Raw genomic sequence first — 22,658 nt, 5'->3', positions numbered from 1 at the left:
TGTCAAATAAATAAATAAAATCTTAAAAAAAAATAAACTTAAGATAAAAAATTTCAGATGTAAATTTAAAAATGTCAGAGAATATAGTTTAAATAATAGTTTAATAAAATAAAAATGATAATAATATCGTTTTAAAAATTCTTTGAAGGAATATGTGAGCACAAAAAAAAGTCTGAAGATCACAATACAATCCAAACCATGCTTCTAGCTTTAGGTTATTAAATGTGAAGCTGGCACAGATTTGAGGAATTAAGATTTTCTGCTTCATCCTGAATAGTATCAGTATAGTTAAAGATAACTTACATCCTAAAATATTCAACCAAAACCACTTTGTTACCCAGCATGGGAGAAAACTAAAGGGCTCTTAAGGCATAAGGTACCATGTATCAAATCAGTTGTCTGACTTATAAATTGTCTAGTAACAACCTTGTGAATCATGATGCTTGCCCAGACTAAAAGAATAGCATTCCTTAGCAAGAGTTAAAATTATGGATGCTTTCAGGATGTGCTTCTCTCACGGAAGCACTTAGTTAAATTATATTGTTTCATCAGAATGCCTACATAATGATAAAATTATTGGCTGCATTATCAATATTACTGTAACTGCAGAATCTACTGCAAAAAGTGGAAGTATGCTAAAAAGTGTTCTACTAGACCAAACTACAAGCCTCACGAAAACACCAGTACCCAGGCTTTCAAGACCATCAGACATACTTCAGCTAAGTAGCTAGGAGCTACTAGTTAAGGCTCCTAAAATACAGTATTTCAATTCAAAAAAGTCACTGAAAAAAAATTACTTAAGTATTAAAAAATAATTATAATAATTTCAATAAGTAACACTTCTTTACCACCCACAGATGAGGGTGCAGCCTCAAAGGGGTGGGCTGATAGCTGATTTAAATAGACAAAGACAGAATGCATTTTAGTAAAAGCAAGCAAGAGGTTTGATTGACATTTCTTGGAAAAAGGTTAAAAATTCAAAAGGACTGACTGCATGTGGCCCAGAACCTAAAAGCTTTTTTCTCCTCCCAACAGAAGAGCAGTCTCAAGTAATAACTGGTTGCTATGGAGATAAGAAACTAGAGAGATCAGAGAACTTAATTTGCAGTTAAATGGGCTGGAAACAATCCTTACTACTTGGTGAAGGAATGCGATTAAAAATATACATGATTGCCAGAGGGAATCTTTTTCACCTAGCATTTCCCAACCTCATTAATGAACAAGGGTCTAAAAAACCAATGAAAGCCCAAGGTGTCTAAGATAGAGCACATTAAACATAATCAGGATTTTACACATTATCACAAATCCTTCCTCTTCTGGATGACTTTGACTCTTTTTGGCGGTACATGTTAGTAAGTCCTGGAATGAGACTAAAATTGTGTTCAAGAACAAAGTAGTATAAGTGAGGGGATTCCAACTTCAATGGAAAAAAGAGCAGGACAAATGGAAGAGCAACCAAAGTAAGAAACAGATATAAGTTGTGAAAAATCTTCGGGTTTTAAAAGATCTCTTCGCAGTCACAGAATACCTTTGTGAGTGCTGTACAGGGCTGCAAACGTGACCGTGAAGAAAGTTGTGGAGTACTTCCCAGCATTGACCAAGTGAGGGAAGGCCCTCTTTGTGTCCCGATACCGGCGCAGGCACTGGATGAAACGAAGCCACGCGGGAACGCACTGAACAATGGCCCGCACGCCATATGAGTATTTGTGGCAAATTTCGGGTTCTGTGAAGATTTCAAAAGAGAAAAAATTGTAATTTAAGAGAATAACCTGTTCAGATCATTTCACTATACATTATAACCACTATCAAAAGTCCATAAAAGCAAGAATCCTGTGTTTCAGAATCTCTTTTTTGCAACAACTACGTTCTCAAACTTTTTAGTGATAGATAAGCCAAGGAAAGAAGGTAACTCCATAGGGTGAACCGACAGGGAAAATCTGCCCTCTCATATTTCAGACTACCTGTTCTGAATCGTTCTTTGCAATGTGATAAAACTATAGGAAAATTAGAAGATGAGTACACTAATTAAAGGAAAAATGTTAGTTCCATAATTTAATACATCTGGAAAACATAAAAATATCCCTGATGACTCTAGTTAATTTCATGAGCTCCAAAGTGCCATAATTTATGGCAATGGGTTATACACACTCTACTTCACCCTTTTTTAATGAAGAGCAGAGTTTATATTTTTAAATGAGAAGAATGGAGTTGGTAAGTCAAATTTTCTTCAAATTCTGAGGATGCATTATAGTGTGATCAAGCTGCAACAGAGTTGTGGTCTGCTGGCAATCAATGAAAACGTGTTGCCACTGGCTTTATTAACTTTTATTAGATGTTACATAATATGTCTAAATTTGGTCTTTGACATTAAGGCAAAATTCCTTAATAATACACCAAGCATGGGGAAAAGAGCCAGAAGAAAAAACGAGATCCCCAGTAAGAATTAAAAAACAATCCATAATGACTTTCTCAAAGCATGTGATCCTTCTCTAAATAATCAGTATTTTTGCTCATAATACAGCAATACTGTAATGGAAACTGTTGGCATTAAAGCATTCGTGATATAACTACCAATGTACTAGAATTTTTTTTTTTTCTGGTTTTAAATTCTTTTAAGTGTAAGTTGCAAATCTCTTGGCAAATGGATGGCTAAAATCATAACATAATTAAAGAGCCAAATTGTATCAGATAAAGAGATTGCTAAAAGAGTGCCAAATACATTTAATTAAGTTTGTAATATTATTGGATGAGTTTTCACCATGATCTTAAATTTCTCATTCCCAATATTTCTTGATTTACGTTGGCAGTTTAGAGGTATGGATGCACATTCATACCCTACCTTCTGAATTATTTGGCAACAGGCCCCCACTTTCATCCCATTTGAGCTCAAAACTGTAGAAGCAGATCATATATTCCAGGTCCATCAATATCACTGACAGGCTGTTCAGCTGATCGGCCAGCCAGAAATCAGCAAAGCCTACTTTATGGAAGGGGGCTGTAAATACTCGAAACTGGGGGAATGAAAAAAAATTTAAAAACACAGAAACAAGAAAATTCATATTCAATTTCTCTAATTTTTGTCTGACCATGCAGCATGATTACTTTAGCTGATAAAATGGAAACCAATGAACCAATCACTAACACAGGGAGGGACCTGGCAACAGTGGCTAGGTTGAGCATTAGTAGTGAAGGGAATGAGTTGAATCGATAACCAAGAAAGGAAATTAAAGTAGGATAGAGAAGGCAGAAATAGCTATAGTTAGAAAGCAGAGGGTGGGAAGAGTTGAAGCTGAAAGCAGAGGGTGGCAGAAGATGGAAGCACAGAGAGTATGTCTAGTGTTAGGCTATAGGGTAAATTTTGCTAGGGACCCATGTGCTATGATAATTTCTGGAATATCCTCCCATCTTAGCTGCAATGAGAGCTTAGCTAACTGAATACAAAGCTCTTCTTTGCCTACAAGGGAGAGGAAAGGAAGAATGGTACATCACCTGAAACATGCCTGCCTATTCTCTAAATCAAAGTCACTTTTAATTCACTAATGCCTTGTTAATAATGGTATTTATCTTGAAATTATGCCATGAAAATCATCAAATCATATCCCCACTGTTATAAAACAATGTCAAATGAATTCAGATTAAATTTGCTGTGTACTAATCCATGCTATGTATTTTTCTCATAATGTATTTTTCATAATCCATTAACTAAAGCAATTCTATGAGCCTGATACTATTCATATCCCCCTTTTACAGATGACCTTGAACAAACTCATCCTGACCTATTCTGTGGAAGACTGTTTAGCAATGCAAAGGGAAATCTGGCACTGCAGAGAGAGGAAGACTTAGACACTAATGTAACCATTAGAAACAGGCTCCAATTGTGCAGAATGCCTTGAGAGGCCCTAAGGAAAGTGAAGATGGGATGAAGGCAGCTTTTACCCTCAACCTGTCAGACCCTTTCTATCTCAAACAGGTAAAAATGAACTCCTAATACAAGGGATTCTCACAGAGCAGCAGTTTTGAGAAATTAAAATTACAGCTCTCTTACCATCTAGCTATTTTCATTTAGTAGACATATTAAGCATGGGAGACTAATGGCTCTTTCCCCTCACACTAGGCAGGTTCTTTCTATTTGTTTTGTAAACAATTCTCTTTATTATTTGATGGAGATAAATGGCTATATTATGAATCCATCCTGGACACCAACTATCTATGAAAGGTATTGGACTGGGTCTTTGGAAATTAGTCCAGATCTCTGCAGGGCATAGTACAGGCTTTGCAATATTTTCTGGAGCTGATATATTTTGAGTCCATGCCTCAATTTCTTGATCATTCTCTTGCTCTTTTAATAAGTTGTACAATAACCCAGAGAGAGAAGCTTTATCATTTGCAACCATAAAGTTTTTCGGGGGGGTAGGGTAAGAGGTGGGGGCTTAGTGGTTGAGATCTTAGTTAACTAGGCATGAAGAGGTTCTGGTACCAGTTTATATAGTATTTTAAGAAACTCTGGGGTGCAGAGCAGACTTTAAAGATTCAAAGAGAGAGAACAAGAGGATAATTCAAGATATAACATCAAAAGGATCAGGAAATTAACTCAATCCCTAGTCATGGACTTTCGTGAAAACGATAGCATAGAGCAAATTTCTTGTGGACATGAGACAGGCTATCATCCCTCTCATAATCTGCCAAATCCAGCCTCAAAAGCTAGCTAATAAAGGAAAACCTCCTTAAGAGCAGAAGAGGAGAATGCACTAAGAGATAGGGAAATGGGATTACAAAAGAAAGGGAATGCCATGAAAATGGAAACTGGAGGGGAAAATTTACAGAAGAGAGAAAATGAAAAAAGGAAAAAAGGAGGGGATAGTAAATGTTGGTATAATACATCTAAGGAAGGAATCAATATAATTATAGACATACAACATTTAACAAAGATTAATTATTACCAAATGTCAGCCATTGTGGAAGTACAGAGATAAATAAAACACAGATTCTACTCTCAAGGAACCAAAGTCTGGTTGGGTAAATAGGTACCTAAAGACATAATGACAGCACTATGTAATCAGTGCTATTACAGATAGATACACAAAATATCCTAGAAATACAAAGAAGGGAGAGCAAGTAGCTCTGTCAGAGATAGGGTAGAGGTGAGGGGGGTAGAAAATAAACAGATCATACTGAACTCCTGACATTTACACATAGTCAGATTCTTCTTATATTTATCTGAATTCCCTTTTTTGAGTAAGGAGAATTCTCCTCTTTCCATTCTAATTCTGGCTAAGGGCTTCCAACTTCTACATTGTGATTTTGATTAAAATGATAATGATTCACTGGGTAACAGTATTAAGAAAGCTAGCAACAATTCAAAAAAATCTGGTGTTTCACCCACATACACAAAAAGCCACTAATAAGGTATTACAAAGGATATATGCTAACATCATTTTCTAAGTTAATGCAGATAGTTAAGAAAATGAAGTTTAATTTCTACTTTTAGAGGTTTGTGAATAGTCATACTCTTTGATTTTTATATTCTTTAATTTGAACCACTAGATCAAAGTTAAACACCTTAGGTAAGGTCACTATCAGGTCTCACTGTTAAATGGCAGTGGTTAAGAGTACGGATTGTAGAACCAGACTGCCTAGGCTCAGTTCCATCTCCATTACTTACTGGCTATGCATTTAACTCCTTTGAAATTGGGTTTCCTCATTTATAAAATGTTGATTGATAGAACCAACCTCATGGTTTTTAAAGGATGAAATAAATTAGCACATTAAAATGTCCAGAAAAGTGCACTATTTAATGAGAATACCTCTCTATTCTCACAGTAGAGACATGCGTACTTTACTATAGAACAAAAGAAATTATTGGAAAAATCAATTTCCAAATTATATAGGAAAGGACTTTAATTTAAAAACTTTAAGTAGCTTTGAGATGCCTGGGTGACTCAGTTGGTTTAGTATCTGACTCTTGGTTTTGGGTCAGGTCATGATCTTGGGATCCTAGGATGGAGCTCCACATTTGGCTCTATGCTCAGTGTAGATTCTGCTTAGGACTCTCTCCTTCTGCCCCTTTCCCCCAAACTCTCCTCCTCTTTCTCTAAAATAAATCAATAAATCTTAAAAAAAATACATTAAGTAGCCTTTTAGAATTAATTTTTTTTTTTTAAAGAAAATGTGAGCCATTGCTTATGTTTCCCAGTTGGATTTCCAATTAGGATAAATATAGATCTGCAGAGATTTATGACCTAATTAATGCAAATAAGCTACTAATTTGACATGTAAGTATCAAAATAAATGAATTTCTAATAAAATTTTTTTAGCTTTTTGGTGGAGATTTATAGCATATAAATTCCATAGATTCAGATTTAAATATGATTATAAATGACATCAAGTGCCTACCACTATGTCTAAGTGATATATATTCTTTTCCACTGAAAATTAAAGGAAAAAAAAGAAGGAAATATACTTTTACTTTACGATGAGGCTTTTAAAAAAGAGAAATATAACTAGGGTGGAAATATTTTTGTTAATTCACTAGATATAAGTCTCAGGTTAAGTTTTCTCAGTAAGATCTGAATTAAAATAAGTTAATAGGTCAATTAATACTCAGATGCTCTATAAACATTTTTCCTGTATACAATTATTATTACAAATATAACCATAGTGCTTCTTTGTCATTTCACTGCTTCTGATGGTGCATTTTACTATTCTGTTATTCCTTATTATATTATCACTGCCAACTTATTCCATCAATAAGTCCTCATTTATTAGCACACAGCGGATGCATCGATAAATGTCTACTCAATGGGGAATCGTTCTGCTAATAAGACTAACTGGTCATGCATGAATCATAGCTTATTATTTAAATAGAGAAGGATGCACTGGGGAAATGCTCATTTACACACAATGTACACAATGGTATTATTCTGTTACTGCAATAATGCAAACCATATTAACGTCTGAGTTTTCTGAGTCTTTCAGACCTCATTTCAAATAACTATATAGAGATTTCACAATAGTTGAAGCAGAAGATAATAGGTATTTATAATCTTAAAGTTATTTCCTTCTAACCAGAAGAATACTACATATTTCTGCAACTAAGTTTTACAATTCTACAAAATCTAGCAATAAAATGACAAATGCTCTCAAAATAAGAAGGTAATCTAATATGGTACTAACTGGACATGATTTATTTTTAATATAAATTTCAAAAAAACTGGTTCAAATTTTTGTCATAAAAAAAGTCCTTTAAAAGCATGTTTTCTAAATGATGACCAAATGTATGCAAGGTGATTTCACACTTTTCAAAATACCTTGTATATCTAAGTTCCACACTTAGACCCAAAGTTAGGCCTAGTGGTGCTATACTTAATAGGAATGATTTGCTCTTTTATTTATTATATTTACTGAAACTGGAGGAAAAGAGGGATATTCTCAATTTGTGATAAAAATGCTACTGGAAGAAATAAGAAATACAAATAAATAACTTAGGGGGAAAATAAATCAAGGAGATCTGGGCCATTTTCTTTTCCTGATTGCTATACATACTTAACCTGTACTATAACATAACTAGCTCTTTACTTGTGTGCTTACTATGTGTTTTAATAGGAAAGCCATAATTTATGTCTTCAGATTTAAAAAAATTTAATGCTAGATATAGGAAATGTACCGGTAAGAACAAAAAAAACCTCTGCTAAACTTAATGGTCATATAAAAGGGAAAAGAAGTTAAAACTACAATTTTCAAGGCAGTATACTTTCTAAGGTAGAAAAAAAAGTAAGACAATAACTATAAGAATTCTGAAAGTATGTGTACAGTCTAGTTAGTTTAATCACTAATCTTCACTTTACTGTTAGTTGTCATTCACAACCTAAGAAACAAGTACAGGAGAGCATTCCTGATTACTTTTGAAAATAGAGCTGGTTTAACTCAGGAGTAAGCAAAAGTCCTTCCCCAAGCTATATTTACACTATCACAAAAAATAACAGTAGCTATTTTTGCAAGAAATTCTATATACTATTGCTAACATTGTATGATTTTGAGATCATTAAGAAGTAGGTAAAGTGGAAAAAGAAATGCAATTTATTATAAACAATAATCAAAATCAATTTCTCAAATTAAAGATGTCAATCTGATAAGATACTCTTACTGATCTTAGAGAACTAATCTTTTATAAAATAAAAATGGTTCACTACTACTATCAATTTACAGGAAAATAATAGCTTCACCACTTCTAAAAAAAAGAAATTCAAAGAGTTCTACATATTATCACAGCTGGTTAAATAATTTGTATTTAAAAGTACTTAAATTGATCATGAATTAATTATTATTAATTTGCAAAATCATTTCATATCTGGACACTTCATCCTCTTTTTTAGGAGGAAAAAAAATGCATGAGTATTTTTCCCAGGGCCACTGCACAGTACAATATAAGGTATACCAATTACACTATATTCTACACCCCTGGCTTTAGAGCACCACTCACATAGACTATGAAGTGAACCATGCCTTCTGGAGTTGCACAATACAGCAGACTGGGTTTCCACCTGGAGGAGGCCAATGACCAATATGCCACTCTAACAATGGTAGACAAATTTCTGGACTTACCAGCAGTTTAAGCAGCCAAAACCGGGACTTGTAATAGAAAGTTTTGGTGGGGTTGATAAGAAAGAAAACCATAAATCCGTAAAGGACAAGTGGATACACATATGTGGGGATGACACTAATTGGAGCAAAGAAGCATGCCAGAAGGCTCAGGCACCACAATATCCCAAGGAATCCAGCAATCTGATAAAGGATGGGAAAGACAAAGAGAAAATTGTTATTTTTATTTTTACCATTACTCAGATACATCTTTAATAAAACAAAGGTAGGATAAAAGTTTAGATATTATGTCAATAATCTTCTTCAAGTAGAAGGTGGATTTCAGTATCCATGAAAACAGCTATATATAGCTAATGTGAAATAAATTCATGAGACTTTGTATCTTGCTTTGATTACCTCAAAAAGATGCTGATGAGACAAATTGCTTCTTGGATTAAGTTCAAAGATGAGCACATGATTCACTCCAGCCTGTCTCCAACCATATGTGTTGATGCCCAGTAGAAAAAGGAATTCAATCAAGAGAAAGCCACCTCGATAGATTCTTATCAAGGGCCATATACTTCTATCTGTTTCAAGTTTAAATACAGCTGAAAAAAAATCAATTAATTGGTGAGTTAGAAAATTCATAATGTCTCCTCTAGTTATCTTTTTTCTTAATACTCAATGACACAGTCTTTGGCATAAAAAGCTTTTTACAAATAAAACCCAAGCCTCGATCATCTCAAGAGCATGAGAAACTTGCTTCCACATTCTTTCCCTTTTTTATTTCACTCTGCAAAATTTCACCAGAATAATTTTCCTAAAACTTCACATTTGACATGTTAGTCCATTGTTCCATTAGTTTCTTAGATTATAGAGAATAAGAGCAAAATTGTTTAAAACCAAAAGATCAGTTCTGTCAGCTAAGTATTTCTGGCATGATATAACTTCTCTGGCTTTGCTCTCTCTCTTATTAAACTGACTATAGTAATACTTATCTCATAGAGTTGCTGTGAAAATTAAGACGTAGTATGCATGAAAGCAACTGAAAATAAAAGCAAGTGAACAAGGTAATGTCATATTAATGGTAACAGTATTTATAGAATACTTACTATGTGCTAAGGATTGTTCTCTATTTTTACATGTAAAAATTCATTTAATCCTCCCACTGGTTCTATGAGTTAAAAACTATTCTCCCCCTTTCACTGGTGAGGAAATTACAGCACAGAGAGGCTGAGTAATTTGCTCAGGATTACCAATCAAGTAGAGGGCAGAACCAGGATTTTAACTCAGACAGTTCTGCTCCAAACCCCACAGGGTCTTTTTTTTTTTTTTTAATATTTTATTTATTTATTATATGAGAGAGAGAGCACGAGAGAGGGGTAGGTTTAGAGGGAGAAGCAGACTCCTTGCAGAGCACAGAGCCTGATGAGGGACTCAAATCTGGTACTCCAAGATCATGACCTGAGCTGAAGGCAGTCCCTTTACCAACTGAGCCACCCAGGTACCCCAAACCCCACAGTCTTAACCATTACATTCTATTGTCCGTATGCCCATAAAAATGTTCAGTACCACTGTTACTGAACAGCTACAATGTTCAAACACCTTAGCCTTGTAATTCAAGTTCTTCACCACAAACTGGTCTTCAACTCACTCTTCTTTAAACCACAGTGCTCTTTTTTTTTTTTTTTAAGATTTTATTTATTTTATTTGACAGAGAGAGAGATCACAAGTAGGCACAGAGGCAGGCAGAGACAGAGGGGGAAGCAGGCTCTCTGCTGAGCAGAGAGCCCGATGCGGGGCTCGATCCCATGACACTGAGATCATGACCTGAGCTGAAGGCAGTGGCTTAATCCACTGAGCCACCCAGGCGCCCCCACAGTGCTCTTTTTTAAACATTAATTTTTATCTCCTGGTGAATTTTATTAGTCTTTCACAAATTTGCTTTTTCATATTGGCTTATGTTGCCCCCATACCTAAAATGACCTTGCACCTTCATTCCACCAATTCACATTCTACTTAATATTAAAAGCCAAATCCTTACCTATTCATAAATTTATTGAATCATTGTTTCATTTTGAACCCACTATGTGCCAAATATTTCAATTTGGCTAAAGATTTCTCGGTTTTCTATATAACCACAAAATTAATAATTTATTAATTAATAATTAATATTAGACTCATTTGAAATTTGATGATATACTATCTTATCCTTAATTTAAATAACTATTTACTTCTTAACTTTATATTCTCTATAGTACATAGCATATTTAATAATTTAAAAATAACAGGGTAGAAAAAGCCTTTGCTTTGGAGTCAAATATTGTAGACCAGAATTCAAATCATAGCTACTCGAGGTAAAATTATTTTATTTTTTCTTATCTCCGTTTCCTTATTGGTCAATGGTGATAATATCAATTCTCATGAGTTTATCAAGAAGATTAATATGACCAAAGACTCAAAGATGGCAGAGGAGGAGACCATAGTTTTGTTTGGTCCCAGAAATTCACTGAGATAGCTTTGAAATCATTCTAAACACCTGCAAACTCAATAAGAGACCTAAGAAAAGAACTGCTGCAATTCTACAAATAGAAAAATGATCATTTTTCCGAGAATGACAAGGAAAAACTCACCTGACGAAAGAGAATAAGAGGCAGTACTGACTGCCTGATTTGTATTAATTAGGTACTACTGTACCTAATCAGTACTGATATAAGTAAGAAGTCAGAACTAGAGATCAGAATAATGATTATAAAGGTACTAGTGGGGCTTCAAAAAGCATAGAATACACTAGAGAATCCCTTTCTAGAGAAATAAAAGAACTAAAATCTAATCACATCAAAATTGAAAAGGCTATAAGTGATATGTGACAAAAAAAGGGAAGCTCTAACTGCTAGGATAAATGAGGCAGAAGACAGAATTAGTGATATAAAAGACAAAATGATGGAGAATAAACAAACTGAAAAAAGAGAGATAAACAACTACTGGATCACAAGGGGAGGAATCGAGAGATAATGATACATAAAGTGAAAAAATATTAGAACAGTTGGGATCCCAGAAGAAGAAAGAGAGGTGGGGGGCAGAAGGTACAGTGAAGCAAATTATAATGGAGAATTTCCCTAATTTGGGGAGGAAACAGGCATCAAAATACAGAAGACACAGAAAACACTCTTCAAAATCTAAAAAAATGAGTCAACACCCCAACATATAATAATGACACTTGCAAGTCTCAGAGATAAAGCTAAAATCCAAAAGTAGTTCAGGACAAGAGGTCTGTAACCTACGATGGTACAAAGATTAGATTGGCAGCAGACCTTTCCACAGAGATCTGGAAGGCCAGAAAGGACTGGCAGGATATATTCATGGTGCTAAATGAGAAAATTAGGCAGCCAAGAATTCTTTATCCAGCTAGGAAGTCATTCAAAATAGAAGGAGTGTTAAAAACCTTCCAGGACAAACAGAAACTAAAAGATTTTGTGATCATCAAACAACCCTGCAAGAAATATAAAAGGGGTTCTTTAGGCAAAGGGAGAGCCCACAAGTAACAGACCAGAAAGGAACAGAGACAATAGACAGTAACAGTCACTTGACAGGTAAGACAATGGCACTAAATTCAAATCTTTCAGTAGTTACTCTGAATGTAAATGGGCCAATGCCCCAATCAAAAGACACAGGGTATCAGATTGGATAAAAAAGCAAGAGTCATCGATATGCTGTCTGCAAGAGACTCATTTTAGACCCAAAGACAAGGGGGTGGAAAACCATGAATCACACTAATGGACATCAAAAGAAAGCTGTGGTAACATTCCTTATATTTGATAAATTAGATTTTAAACCAAGGACTAATAAGAGATGAGGAAGGACTGTGTATCATAATTAAAGGGTCTATCCAACAAGAAGATCTAGCAATTGTAAATTTTTATGCCCCTAACTTGGGAGCAGCCAATTATATAAGCCAGTTAATAACAAAATTAAAGAAACATTTTGATAAGAATACAGTTATGGGAGGGGACTTTAACACTCCCCTCACTGCAACAGAGAGATCACCTTAGCCGAAGATCAACAATGAAATACGGACTTTGAACAGCACCTGGACCAGAGGGACTTCACAGATATATTCAGAACATTGCATCCTAAAGCAACAGAATACACATTCTTCTCGAGTGAACATGGAACACTCTCCCGAATAGAGCACATACTAGTACACACAAATCAGGTCTCAACTGGTACCAAAAGATTGGGATTATTCCTAGCATACTTTCAGACCACTATGTTTTGAAACTTGAACTCAGTCACAGCAGGAAATTTGGAAAGAACTCAAATACAAGGGGGCTAAAAAGCATCCTATTAAAGAATGAATGGGTCAACCAGGAACTTAAAGAAGAATTTTCAAAATTTCATGGAAACAAATGAAAATGAAAACACAACTTTTCAAAACCTTTGGGATGCAGCAAAGGTGGTCCTAACCGGGAAGAATATAGTGACACAAGCCTTTACCAAGAAACAGGAAAGGTCTCAAATACACAATCTAACCTTACACCTAAAGGAGCTAGAGAAAGAATGGCAAATAAAGCCTAAGCCAAGCAGGAGAAGAGAATTAATAAAGATTAGAGCAGAAATCAATGAAACCAAAAGAACAGGCGAACAGATGAACACCGGGAGCTGGTTCTCTGAAAGAATCAATAAGATCAATAAACCCTGGCCAGATTATCAAGAAGGAAAAAGGAAAGGGCCCAAATAACTAACATCACAAGTGAAAGATGAGAAATCACAACCAACAACAAAGAAATATAAACAATGATAAGGACAATTTATGAGCAACTATATATATGCCAACAGATTACACAATCTGGAAGAAATGGATGTATTCCTAGAGACGTATAAACTGCCAAAATTGAACCAGGAAGAAAGAGGAAACCAGAACAGACCCACAACCAGGAAGGAAATTGAAGCAGTAATCAAAAATCTCCCCACAAACAAGAGCCCAGGGCTGGATGGCTTCCCAGGGGAATTCTACTGAACATTTAAAGAAGAATTAATACCTGTTTCTCTGAAGCTGTTTCAAAAAATAGAAATGGAAGAAAAAAATTCCAAACCCTTTCTATGAGGACAGCATTACCTTGATCCTAAAACCAGAAAAGGACCCCGCCAACCAGGAGAACTACAGATCAATATCCTTGATGAAAATGGATGCAAGAATTATCATCATGAAGCCAACAGTACTTTAAAAGGATTATTCAACACAAACAAGTGGGATTTATTCCTGGGCAGCAAGGGTAGTTCAACATTCACAAATCAATCAATGCAATACACGACGCTAATGAAAGAAAAGGACAAGAACCATATGATTCTGTCAATACACATGGGAAAAGCATTTGACAAAATACAGTATTCTTTCTCGATGAAAACTTTTCACAGTGGAGGGACAGAGGGAACATACTTCAAAAGCCATTGACAGAAAGCCCACAGCAAATATCATTCTCCATGGGGATAACTGAGAGCTTTCCCCCTAAGGTCAGAAACATGGCAGGGATGTCCACTATCACCACTGCTGTTCAACATAGCACTGGAAGTCCTAGCCTCAGCAATCAGACAACAAAAAAGAAATAAAAGGCATCCAAATTGGCAAGAAGTCAAACGCTCACTCTTCACACATGACACGATACTCTATGTGGAAAACCCAGAAGACTCTACCCAAAAATTGCTAGAATTCATACACGAATTCAGCAAAGTGGCAGGATATAAAAATCAATGCACAGTTAACCACATTTCTGTACACTAACAATGCGATAGAAGAAAGAGAAATCAAGGAGTCGATCCCATTTACACTTGCACCCAAAACCAAAAAATACCTAGGAATAAACCCAACCAAAGATGCAAAGATCTGTCCTCAGAAAACTACAGAACACTCATAGAAGAAATTGAGGAAGACACAAAGATACGGAAAAACGTTCCATGCTCATGGACTGGAAGAACAAACATTCTTAAAATGTCTAGGCTACCTAGAGCAAACCACTCGTATTCAATGCAATCCCTATCAAAGTACCACCAACTTTTTTTCACAGAGTTCAACAAATAATCCTAAAACTTACATGGGACCAGAAAAGACCCCAAATACCCAAAGGAACGTAGAAAAAGAAAACCAAAATTGGTGGCATCACAATTCCAGACTTCAAACTCTACTTCAAAGCTCTGATTATCAAGATAGTATGGTACTGGCACAAAAACAGACACAGATCAATGGAACAGAATAGAGAACCCAGAAATAGACTTTGAACTTTACACTCAACTAATCCTCGACAAAGCAGGAAAGAAAATCCAATGGAAAAAGGACAGTCTCTTCAACAAACGGTGTTGGGAAAATTGGACAGTCACATACAGAAGAATGAAAGTGGACCATTTGCTTACACTATGCACAAAGGCAGACTCAAAACGGATGAAAGAGCTAAATGCGAGTCAGGAGTCCATCAAAATCCTGGAGGAGAACACAGGCAGCAACCACTTCAACCTCGGTCTCAGCAACTTCTTGCTAGACACATCTCTAAAGGCAAGAATGAACTCCTGGGACTTCATCAAGATAAAAAGCTTTTGCACAGCAAAGGAAATAGTCGACAAAACCAAAAGACAACTGACAGGATGAGACATGTATCAGATAAAGGTCTAGTATACAAAATCTATAAAGAACTCACCAAACTCAATATCCAAGGAACAAATAATTTGATCAAGAAGTGGGCAGAAGATGTGAGCAGACATGTGTTTCCAAAGAAGATACACCAATGGCCAACAGACACATGAAAAAATGTTCAGTATTGCTCAGCATCAGGGAAATACAAATAAAAAACACAGTGAGATACCATCTCACACCAGTCAGAATGGCTAAAATTATCAAGTCAGGAAATGACAGATGCCAGTAAGAATGTGGAAAAAGGGAACCCTCTTGCACTGTTGGTGGGAATGCAAGCTCATGCAGCTACTCTGGAAAACAGTACAGAGGTTCTCCAAAAAGTTGAAAATAGAGCTATGACCCAGCAACTGCACTACGAGGTATCTACCCTAAAGATTCCAATGTAGTGATCTGAGGGAGCACTTGCTTCCCAATGTCTAGAGCAGCAGTGTCCACCATAGCCAAACTATGGAAAGAGACTAGATGTCCATTGACAGCTGAATGGATAAAAATGTGGTATATATACAATTGAAAACTACTCAGCCATTGGAAAAAAAGGAAATATGGCCATTTGCAATGATGTGGAAACAACTAGAGGTATTATGCTAAGCGAAATAAGTCAATCAGAGAAAGATAATTATCATATGATCTCACTCATATGTGGAACTTAAGAAACAAAATAGGGGATTATCAGGAAGGGAGGGAAAAATAAAACAAGATAAAGCCAGAGAGGGAGATAAACCATAAGAGGGTCTTTATTATAGGAAAAAACCAAGGGTTGTTGGAGGGAGGGAGGTGGGGGGGTAGATAGGGTAACTGGGTGATGAGCATTAGGAAGGCTCATGATGTAATGAGTACCAGGTGTTATGTAAGACTGATGAATCACTGAACTTTACCTCTGAAACTAATAATACAACATTAATTAATTGAATATAAATTTTAAAAATATCAATAAAGATGAAATTATACTTTTAAAAAAGATCAAATGTGATAAACATATATTACATGCCTAAAACAATGACAAGTATTCAGTATACATCAGTTTCTTTTTCCTTTTGCTTGAGGAAGCCTCATTTTTTTTTCATTAATTTGACAAATATTTATTACATGCCTACTATACCTAAAAGCATTCAAAGAGCTGGAATTTCAGTAATAAACAACAGAAAAAATATCTGTCTTCCAGAAACTATTCTGTAAAATGTCAGATAGTGATATGGGTTTTAAAAGAAAAAAAAAAGTAAGGAAAGAAAATGAAGAATGGTATTATTAGGTGCTATATTAGGGTATCTTTCTTTTAAAAATGATTTAATTATTTATTTTAGAGAGAGGTGTGGGGAGAGACAGAGGGACAAACAATCTGAAGCAGACTCTATGCTGAGAGTGGAGCCCAATGCAGGGCTTGATCCCATGACCCCAAGATCAGGATCTGACCTCAAACCACGTCTTACTATTTAGGTTAGTTGTTTTTGTATATATCAGCAACAAATACTCTGAAACGGAATTAAGAAAACAATTCCAATTACAATAGCACCCAAAAGAATAAAACATGTAGGAATTAATTTACTTAAGGTGTAAGATGTGTACGCTAAAAAACTACAAAACATTGCCGAAAGGAATTCCATGTTCATGGATTTACAAGACTTGATACTGTTAAGATGGCAATGCTCAAGTGTTCTGCAGATTTATTATAATCCCTATCAAAATTACAATGGTCTTTTTTTGCAGAAATGGAAAACTTGATCCTTAACATCATATGAAATTACTAGAGGCCATGGATAGCCAAAACATTGTTGAAAAAGATCAAAGTTAGAGGACTCATCTTTTGTGGTTTCAAAATTTACTATAAAACAGTGTGGTACTTGCATAAAAACAAACATTCAGACAAATGGAATGGAATTGGGAGTTCATGAATAAATTAGTTTTCAACAAGAGTGCCAAGACCATTCAGTGGAAAAGAATATTTTCTTCAGCAAATGGTGCTGGGACAACTAGATATCCATAAGCAAAAAAATGAAGTTGAACCCCTATCTCTCATCATGTACAAAAATTAGTTCAAAGAAAGAAAAATATAGATAAATCAGGCTTTATCAAAATTAAAAACTTTTGTGCATCAAAGGATATAATGAAGAAAGTGAAAAACAGTCTATACAATGGGAGAAAATATTTGCATATCTTGTGTCTTGGTAAGGGTCTATTACCCAGGACATATAAAGAAATCTTGTAACTTAAGAAGAAGACAACTCAATTAAAAAATGAGCAAAGGACTTAGACATTTTTCCAAAGAAAATAAACAAAGAGCCAACAAGTTTGAGCACTGAGCATATGAAACAATGCTCAATACCATTAGTCATCAGGGAAATACAAATCAAAACATTAACAAGATATCACTTCACACCCACTAGGATGGCTATAACTAACTAACTAAATAAATAAAAAGGAAAATGATTAAGTTGGTAAGCATGTAAAGAACATGGAACCCTCATAAATTGCTGGTGAAAAGGAAAAATGGTGTAGCCTCTATGGAAGACAATTTGGTGGCACCTCAGAAGATTAAACATAGATTAGCACATAACTGAATGACTCCACTCCTAGACATATATCCAAAAGAACTGAAACCAGGTACCCAAACAAATCCATGAATATGCGTGTTCACAGCAGCACAATACACATTAACTGGGGGATAGAAACAACCCAGTATAGTGTATGTTCAGTTTTGGTAGAGACTGCCAAACAGTTCTCCAAAGTGCTATATACCCATTTTCATTCATTCACTTTAATACCTTCATGACATTTCATTGTACAGAGGTAATATCATTTAGTTTTATAAACAATTCCTAACTGATGGACATTTCAGTGGTTTCTAGGATTTTGCAACTATAAATGAAATGGTAGTGAATACATACATCTCATGTATGTCCTTATGTCCTTATACCCACATACGTTTGTAAGATAAATTTCTAGGAATAAAATTGCTAGACCAAAGTGACTGCATTTAAAATTTTACATATACTGTGAAATTATCCTCCAAAGAGATCGAAACAATCACTACTCTTACTATTAGAGTATGAGTGCTTGTTATTTCACACAGTTTTATGTGTTTTAAATAGCCAAACTCATATCTTTATGAAACCAAAAAATGAAATATGGTATACTGTTATTGTATCAAATTAAATAAAGATTACTAGAAATTTATAAGAGAACAGTTTTAAAAAATCTAATCAGGTAACTTTTCATCTTCATCAAACTATCTGAAGTATGTGAATTTCAGACAAATTATTAAATATCAGGTCATATCCCCTTGAGAAACTACAGCAATTATGCACATTATTTTTTGATGTGAATGAAAAAAAGAATCGTGCTTGTACATGCATTACTACTGCTGTGTTTCTCTCTCATCTCTCAACACTGTTATCTTTTAGTACCCGCTGGGAGATAAGTAAGGATAGACAGCTGGCTTTATATTTGCTCTGCCTCCTCCTTTTGGCCCAACATAAAGATCAAACAAAGAAGTGTTCTGAGGTGAGAGAACATAATGCACCACCCTAAATGCATAAACCACATAAGTTAAAAACAAAAAATTAGAGTGTCTCACAAAAGCCTGTATTTACAAAAGAAAACAAAACCTTAATTTGTCCCTGAATTTAAAAAAACTTTTCAATGCACTCACATAAAAAGAATGAAGTTTATTTTTTTCTTATTATTTGACAATGATGATAATTATAACCATACTCATCTTGAAAATAAAAAAAAACTTCACACACAAATGATTGAGGTTTTTCTTAGAAAGAACAACTCCCATCACATACACCTTATAATTTATACTGATCTGGTACTTAACAACTATAAACATGTTTTGTACTACTTTTTTTTTTTTTTTGTAAGATTTGTTTATTTGAGAAACAGGGAGACAGTGTGTGCACATGAGTGCATGTGACTGGAGGGAGGAGTGCAGGGAGAGGGACATGCAGAGAGAATTTCTAGTGGACTCTCTGCTGAGCACAGAGCCCAACAGGTGACATGGGGTTCAATCCCAAGACCCTGAGATCACAACTTGTGCCAAAATCAAGAGTCAGATCCTTAACCGACTGAGACACCCAGGCGACCTATGTATTACTTATACTTCTTAGTTGATCTCCATGAAGTGATTTTAAGTATCTTCCACTCTTATTATCTAATACTCTCCTTCACACTAGGTGATTTATCCTTTCTCCCCTTTGTAACCCACTCCCTCCTCCTATGCCCTACCCTGGTCCCCTACCAACTAAATCTCTGCTTATCTGTTTCCTCTTAGAATGCCTTTCCCTCCATCAGTGTCCAGCAAAAATGCCATTTCCTCCATAAAGTCTCCACTGATGCTTTCATTTAAAGTAATCACTTTGTTCCTTTGAACTGCTTAGAACATTTAAGATTTTCTGTCTTGTAGTGTATTATTACTGTTTTAATCTCTCTGACATAATAAACTTCATAAGGAAAGGGATTCTCTTATTTAAGACTCATAATATCAAGCATAATCATGACATACATAAAATTTACCTGTTGAATGAATGAATTCTAAAACAACCTTGTAAATTTAGGGTAGTAAGCTCACCTAATAAGGAAGTTATTTCAGAGAAGTTAAATGATATCCTTAAAGCCAAAACAATTAACAAACAGTGGATCTGAGACTGAAACCCAGGCAAGGGTTTTTTAAGACAAGTCAGTGTTTCTTTCCTAACAGTGGCTCAAAAATCAAGGGCTGGGTTTTTATTGCAATATTTCTATGTAGTCTATATAAATAGACTGCATTCATTTAAAGAAATAGAACTAAATTAAAATATGATCATAAATTATGCCAATATTAAATCATGAGCTTACTCATGATTTTATTAGATATAATTTTTAGTAATTGGTAGGAGGGAGAAGTCTAAAAACACAAATGAAAATACACTGTCAACAGGTTAAGTTCATACGCTTGCTAGGAGTCATTACAACTTGGGTTATAATTTCATAATTTATAATTGACAATCTTAAGAAGAATGTTAACCAGGAAAAGCAAGTTCAATAAGTTTTTTCTTAAACATCTACTATATGTGTAGCACCGTGTTAGAAACATTTAGGCAATTGCAAGGGATCATTTATGGGATGAGCTTGGTGAGTTCAAGGAATAGTACCACCACAAATGTACTTGGAAACAGAGTGAAACTGAGTATGGAGAGTATGACAGGATATAAAGTTTTCCCATACGGCAAGACCCTATAGGGTCTTCTAGGCCATAGTAAGAAGTTTCAACTTGATTGTAAGAGAAGCCATAAAGAGATATTGAGGAGGGCAGTGATACGATCTAACTTACATTAAAAAAAAAAAAAAAAAAAAAAAAAGACGTTGGTGGCTAAAAGGAGGCAAGAGTGGCCTAGTGAGACAAGTTCAGAAGGCTACTGCAGTATACCAAGCAAAAAACAGTTGCTTAGACAAGGATGGCACTGGTTGAGGTGGTCAGATTCAAAATGGGCGAAGGAGAGTGGAAGATAAAGGCTTCTAGTTATGGAAGGGATAAGTCAGGGGATGAAAGGTACCAGAAAGGGAATATAGACAATCGCATTATAATAGTGTTGTATGGTGACAGATGGTACCTACACTTGTCACGAACATACCATAATGCAGAGTTGTTGAATCACTACGTTGTACACTTGAAATCAATGTAACATTGTATGTCAGCTATACTTAAAAAAAAATTTTAATTTTTAAAAAAGATTTTATTTTGTTTTACAGAGAGAGTGCACATGAGCAGGGGGAAGGGCAGAGGGAGAGGGAATCTCAAGCAGACCTTATGCTGAATGCAGAGCCAAAAACAAACCACATTTTAAAGAGAAAGCAAGGATCTGCTGATCAACTGGAGATAAGGTATAAGAGAAAAGAGAGGCTACAGGTTTGTGGCCCGATACCCTGACAAAGAGTGATGATTTATGGAAAAGAAAGAGTATTTGGGGCTAAAAAAAAAATTTGTCCTCCTAAGTTTGAAATGCCTACTACAAATCCAAATAGTCAATTAGATTATCATTCAGAGGAGAGAGCAGACATACTTGAGAGTCATTAGCATACAGATAATGTTTATAGACACAGGCTTGAATAAGATTGCCTAGGTAGGAAATGAAAGTTGACAGAGAAAGAGATTTGAGGATTCAGCCCAGCCATACTGTCCAACATTTAGATGTCACAAAGAAAAGAATAGTTAGCAAAGGAGATTGGAAAGAACTACCAGCAGAATACAGTTTCCCAGGAAAACCAAGTAAAGAAAGGGTTTTAAGAAGGAATGATCCACAATGTCAAATGCTACTGAGGAGTATGTCAAATTCTGTTGGGAAGTTTAGTAAGATAATGTCTCTCTTGCTGTTATATCATTTCTTGATGCTGGGAATTCCCTTGCTTCAGCAATTCCTCTAATTTCTTTCTAATTCTTAACTTCTTTAGAATAGGAAATTACACAACCACATTTCTTAAAATTATATTCAAAGTAATTGCAAATACAATTTGGAAATGACGTGAGAGAGACTCCAATAAGCAAAGTGAATGAACTTTAGTACGTCAATTTTGCATCCTTAATTACTCTCAACTGTGATCAAGGAAGCTGAGGTTCCTGATAACTGAACTTTGAACAAGTATGAAGAAATTATACATAAAAATAAGAAAACGATGGAGAATAAAAGTCATAATCTAGCAATGTTTTAAAGGATAACTATACCCAAAATTAAAAAAAAAAATGAACAAATGACCAAATACCACCCCATCCCTTCAAATCATATGTAAAAACCAAAACTTAGCCCTGGCAAATTTCTCTTTCGGTAGCAGCTCTGTTAGTTTGGTGGTAGTTTTGACAGAGAAATAGAATATAACATAGGCATATTCCTAAGGATAATTTAATTCAAAATTTAAACAACTTACCGGCAAGCACAAGGGTAATATTCAGTACAATGAATATTCCACAAAATAGGCCAACTCTAAAAGTAGTCCATGCTGGTGCAGGCTGTAGACAGAAAAACAGCATGCTGATCAAAGGGCAAAACACTGCATACATTTAGTATATGCTATAATAAATTAGTAGTATGAGTCCCAAAGCTCTACCATGAAAACAAAAATATTTTAAGAACTGAATTTTTTATAAATCAGAACCAGAGAAACATCCTTAATTCTCTTATAATATAGTTATTTGAATTCCTTTACAAAAATCTGAGTTACTAAGTAACCAAGAATTTAATCTTAAACACTGAATTATATATATACTGAGTTTTTCTTGTAGGAGAAATCTAAGTGCAATTTCATTTTCACAAGATATATCTCTTTAAATTTTGTAGGTCACTATTACTCGGAATTCACATATTTGGTATTGAGACAATGGCAAAATTAAGAACACTTGTTTTCTATATTACTTACACTATTAACA

General features: G+C 35.0%; 1 protein-coding gene across 1 annotated transcript in view; it reads right to left on the bottom strand.

The window, feature by feature from the left end:
* XPR1 (xenotropic and polytropic retrovirus receptor 1) overlaps window positions 1-22,658 on the bottom strand; it is a 250,301-nt gene that overhangs the window by 47,362 nt on the left and 180,281 nt on the right. Inside the window, exons 7-11 of the mRNA XM_082701743.1 lie at window positions 22,160-22,241; window positions 8,995-9,185; window positions 8,602-8,781; window positions 2,840-3,011; window positions 1,529-1,723 (exon numbers count right to left, since the gene is read on the bottom strand). Of these exons, the coding sequence (XP_082557869.1) occupies window positions 1,529-1,723; window positions 2,840-3,011; window positions 8,602-8,781; window positions 8,995-9,185; window positions 22,160-22,241 (820 nt within the window). The remainder of the gene's footprint in view (window positions 1-1,528; window positions 1,724-2,839; window positions 3,012-8,601; window positions 8,782-8,994; window positions 9,186-22,159; window positions 22,242-22,658) is intronic.

This window comes from Mustela nivalis (genome assembly GCF_964662115.1).
Source record: "Mustela nivalis genome assembly, chromosome: 16".
Classification (NCBI taxonomy): Eukaryota; Metazoa; Chordata; class Mammalia; order Carnivora; family Mustelidae; genus Mustela; species Mustela nivalis.
Note: the sequence above shows the minus strand (reverse complement) of the source record. Positions and strands in the feature narration are given on the sequence as shown.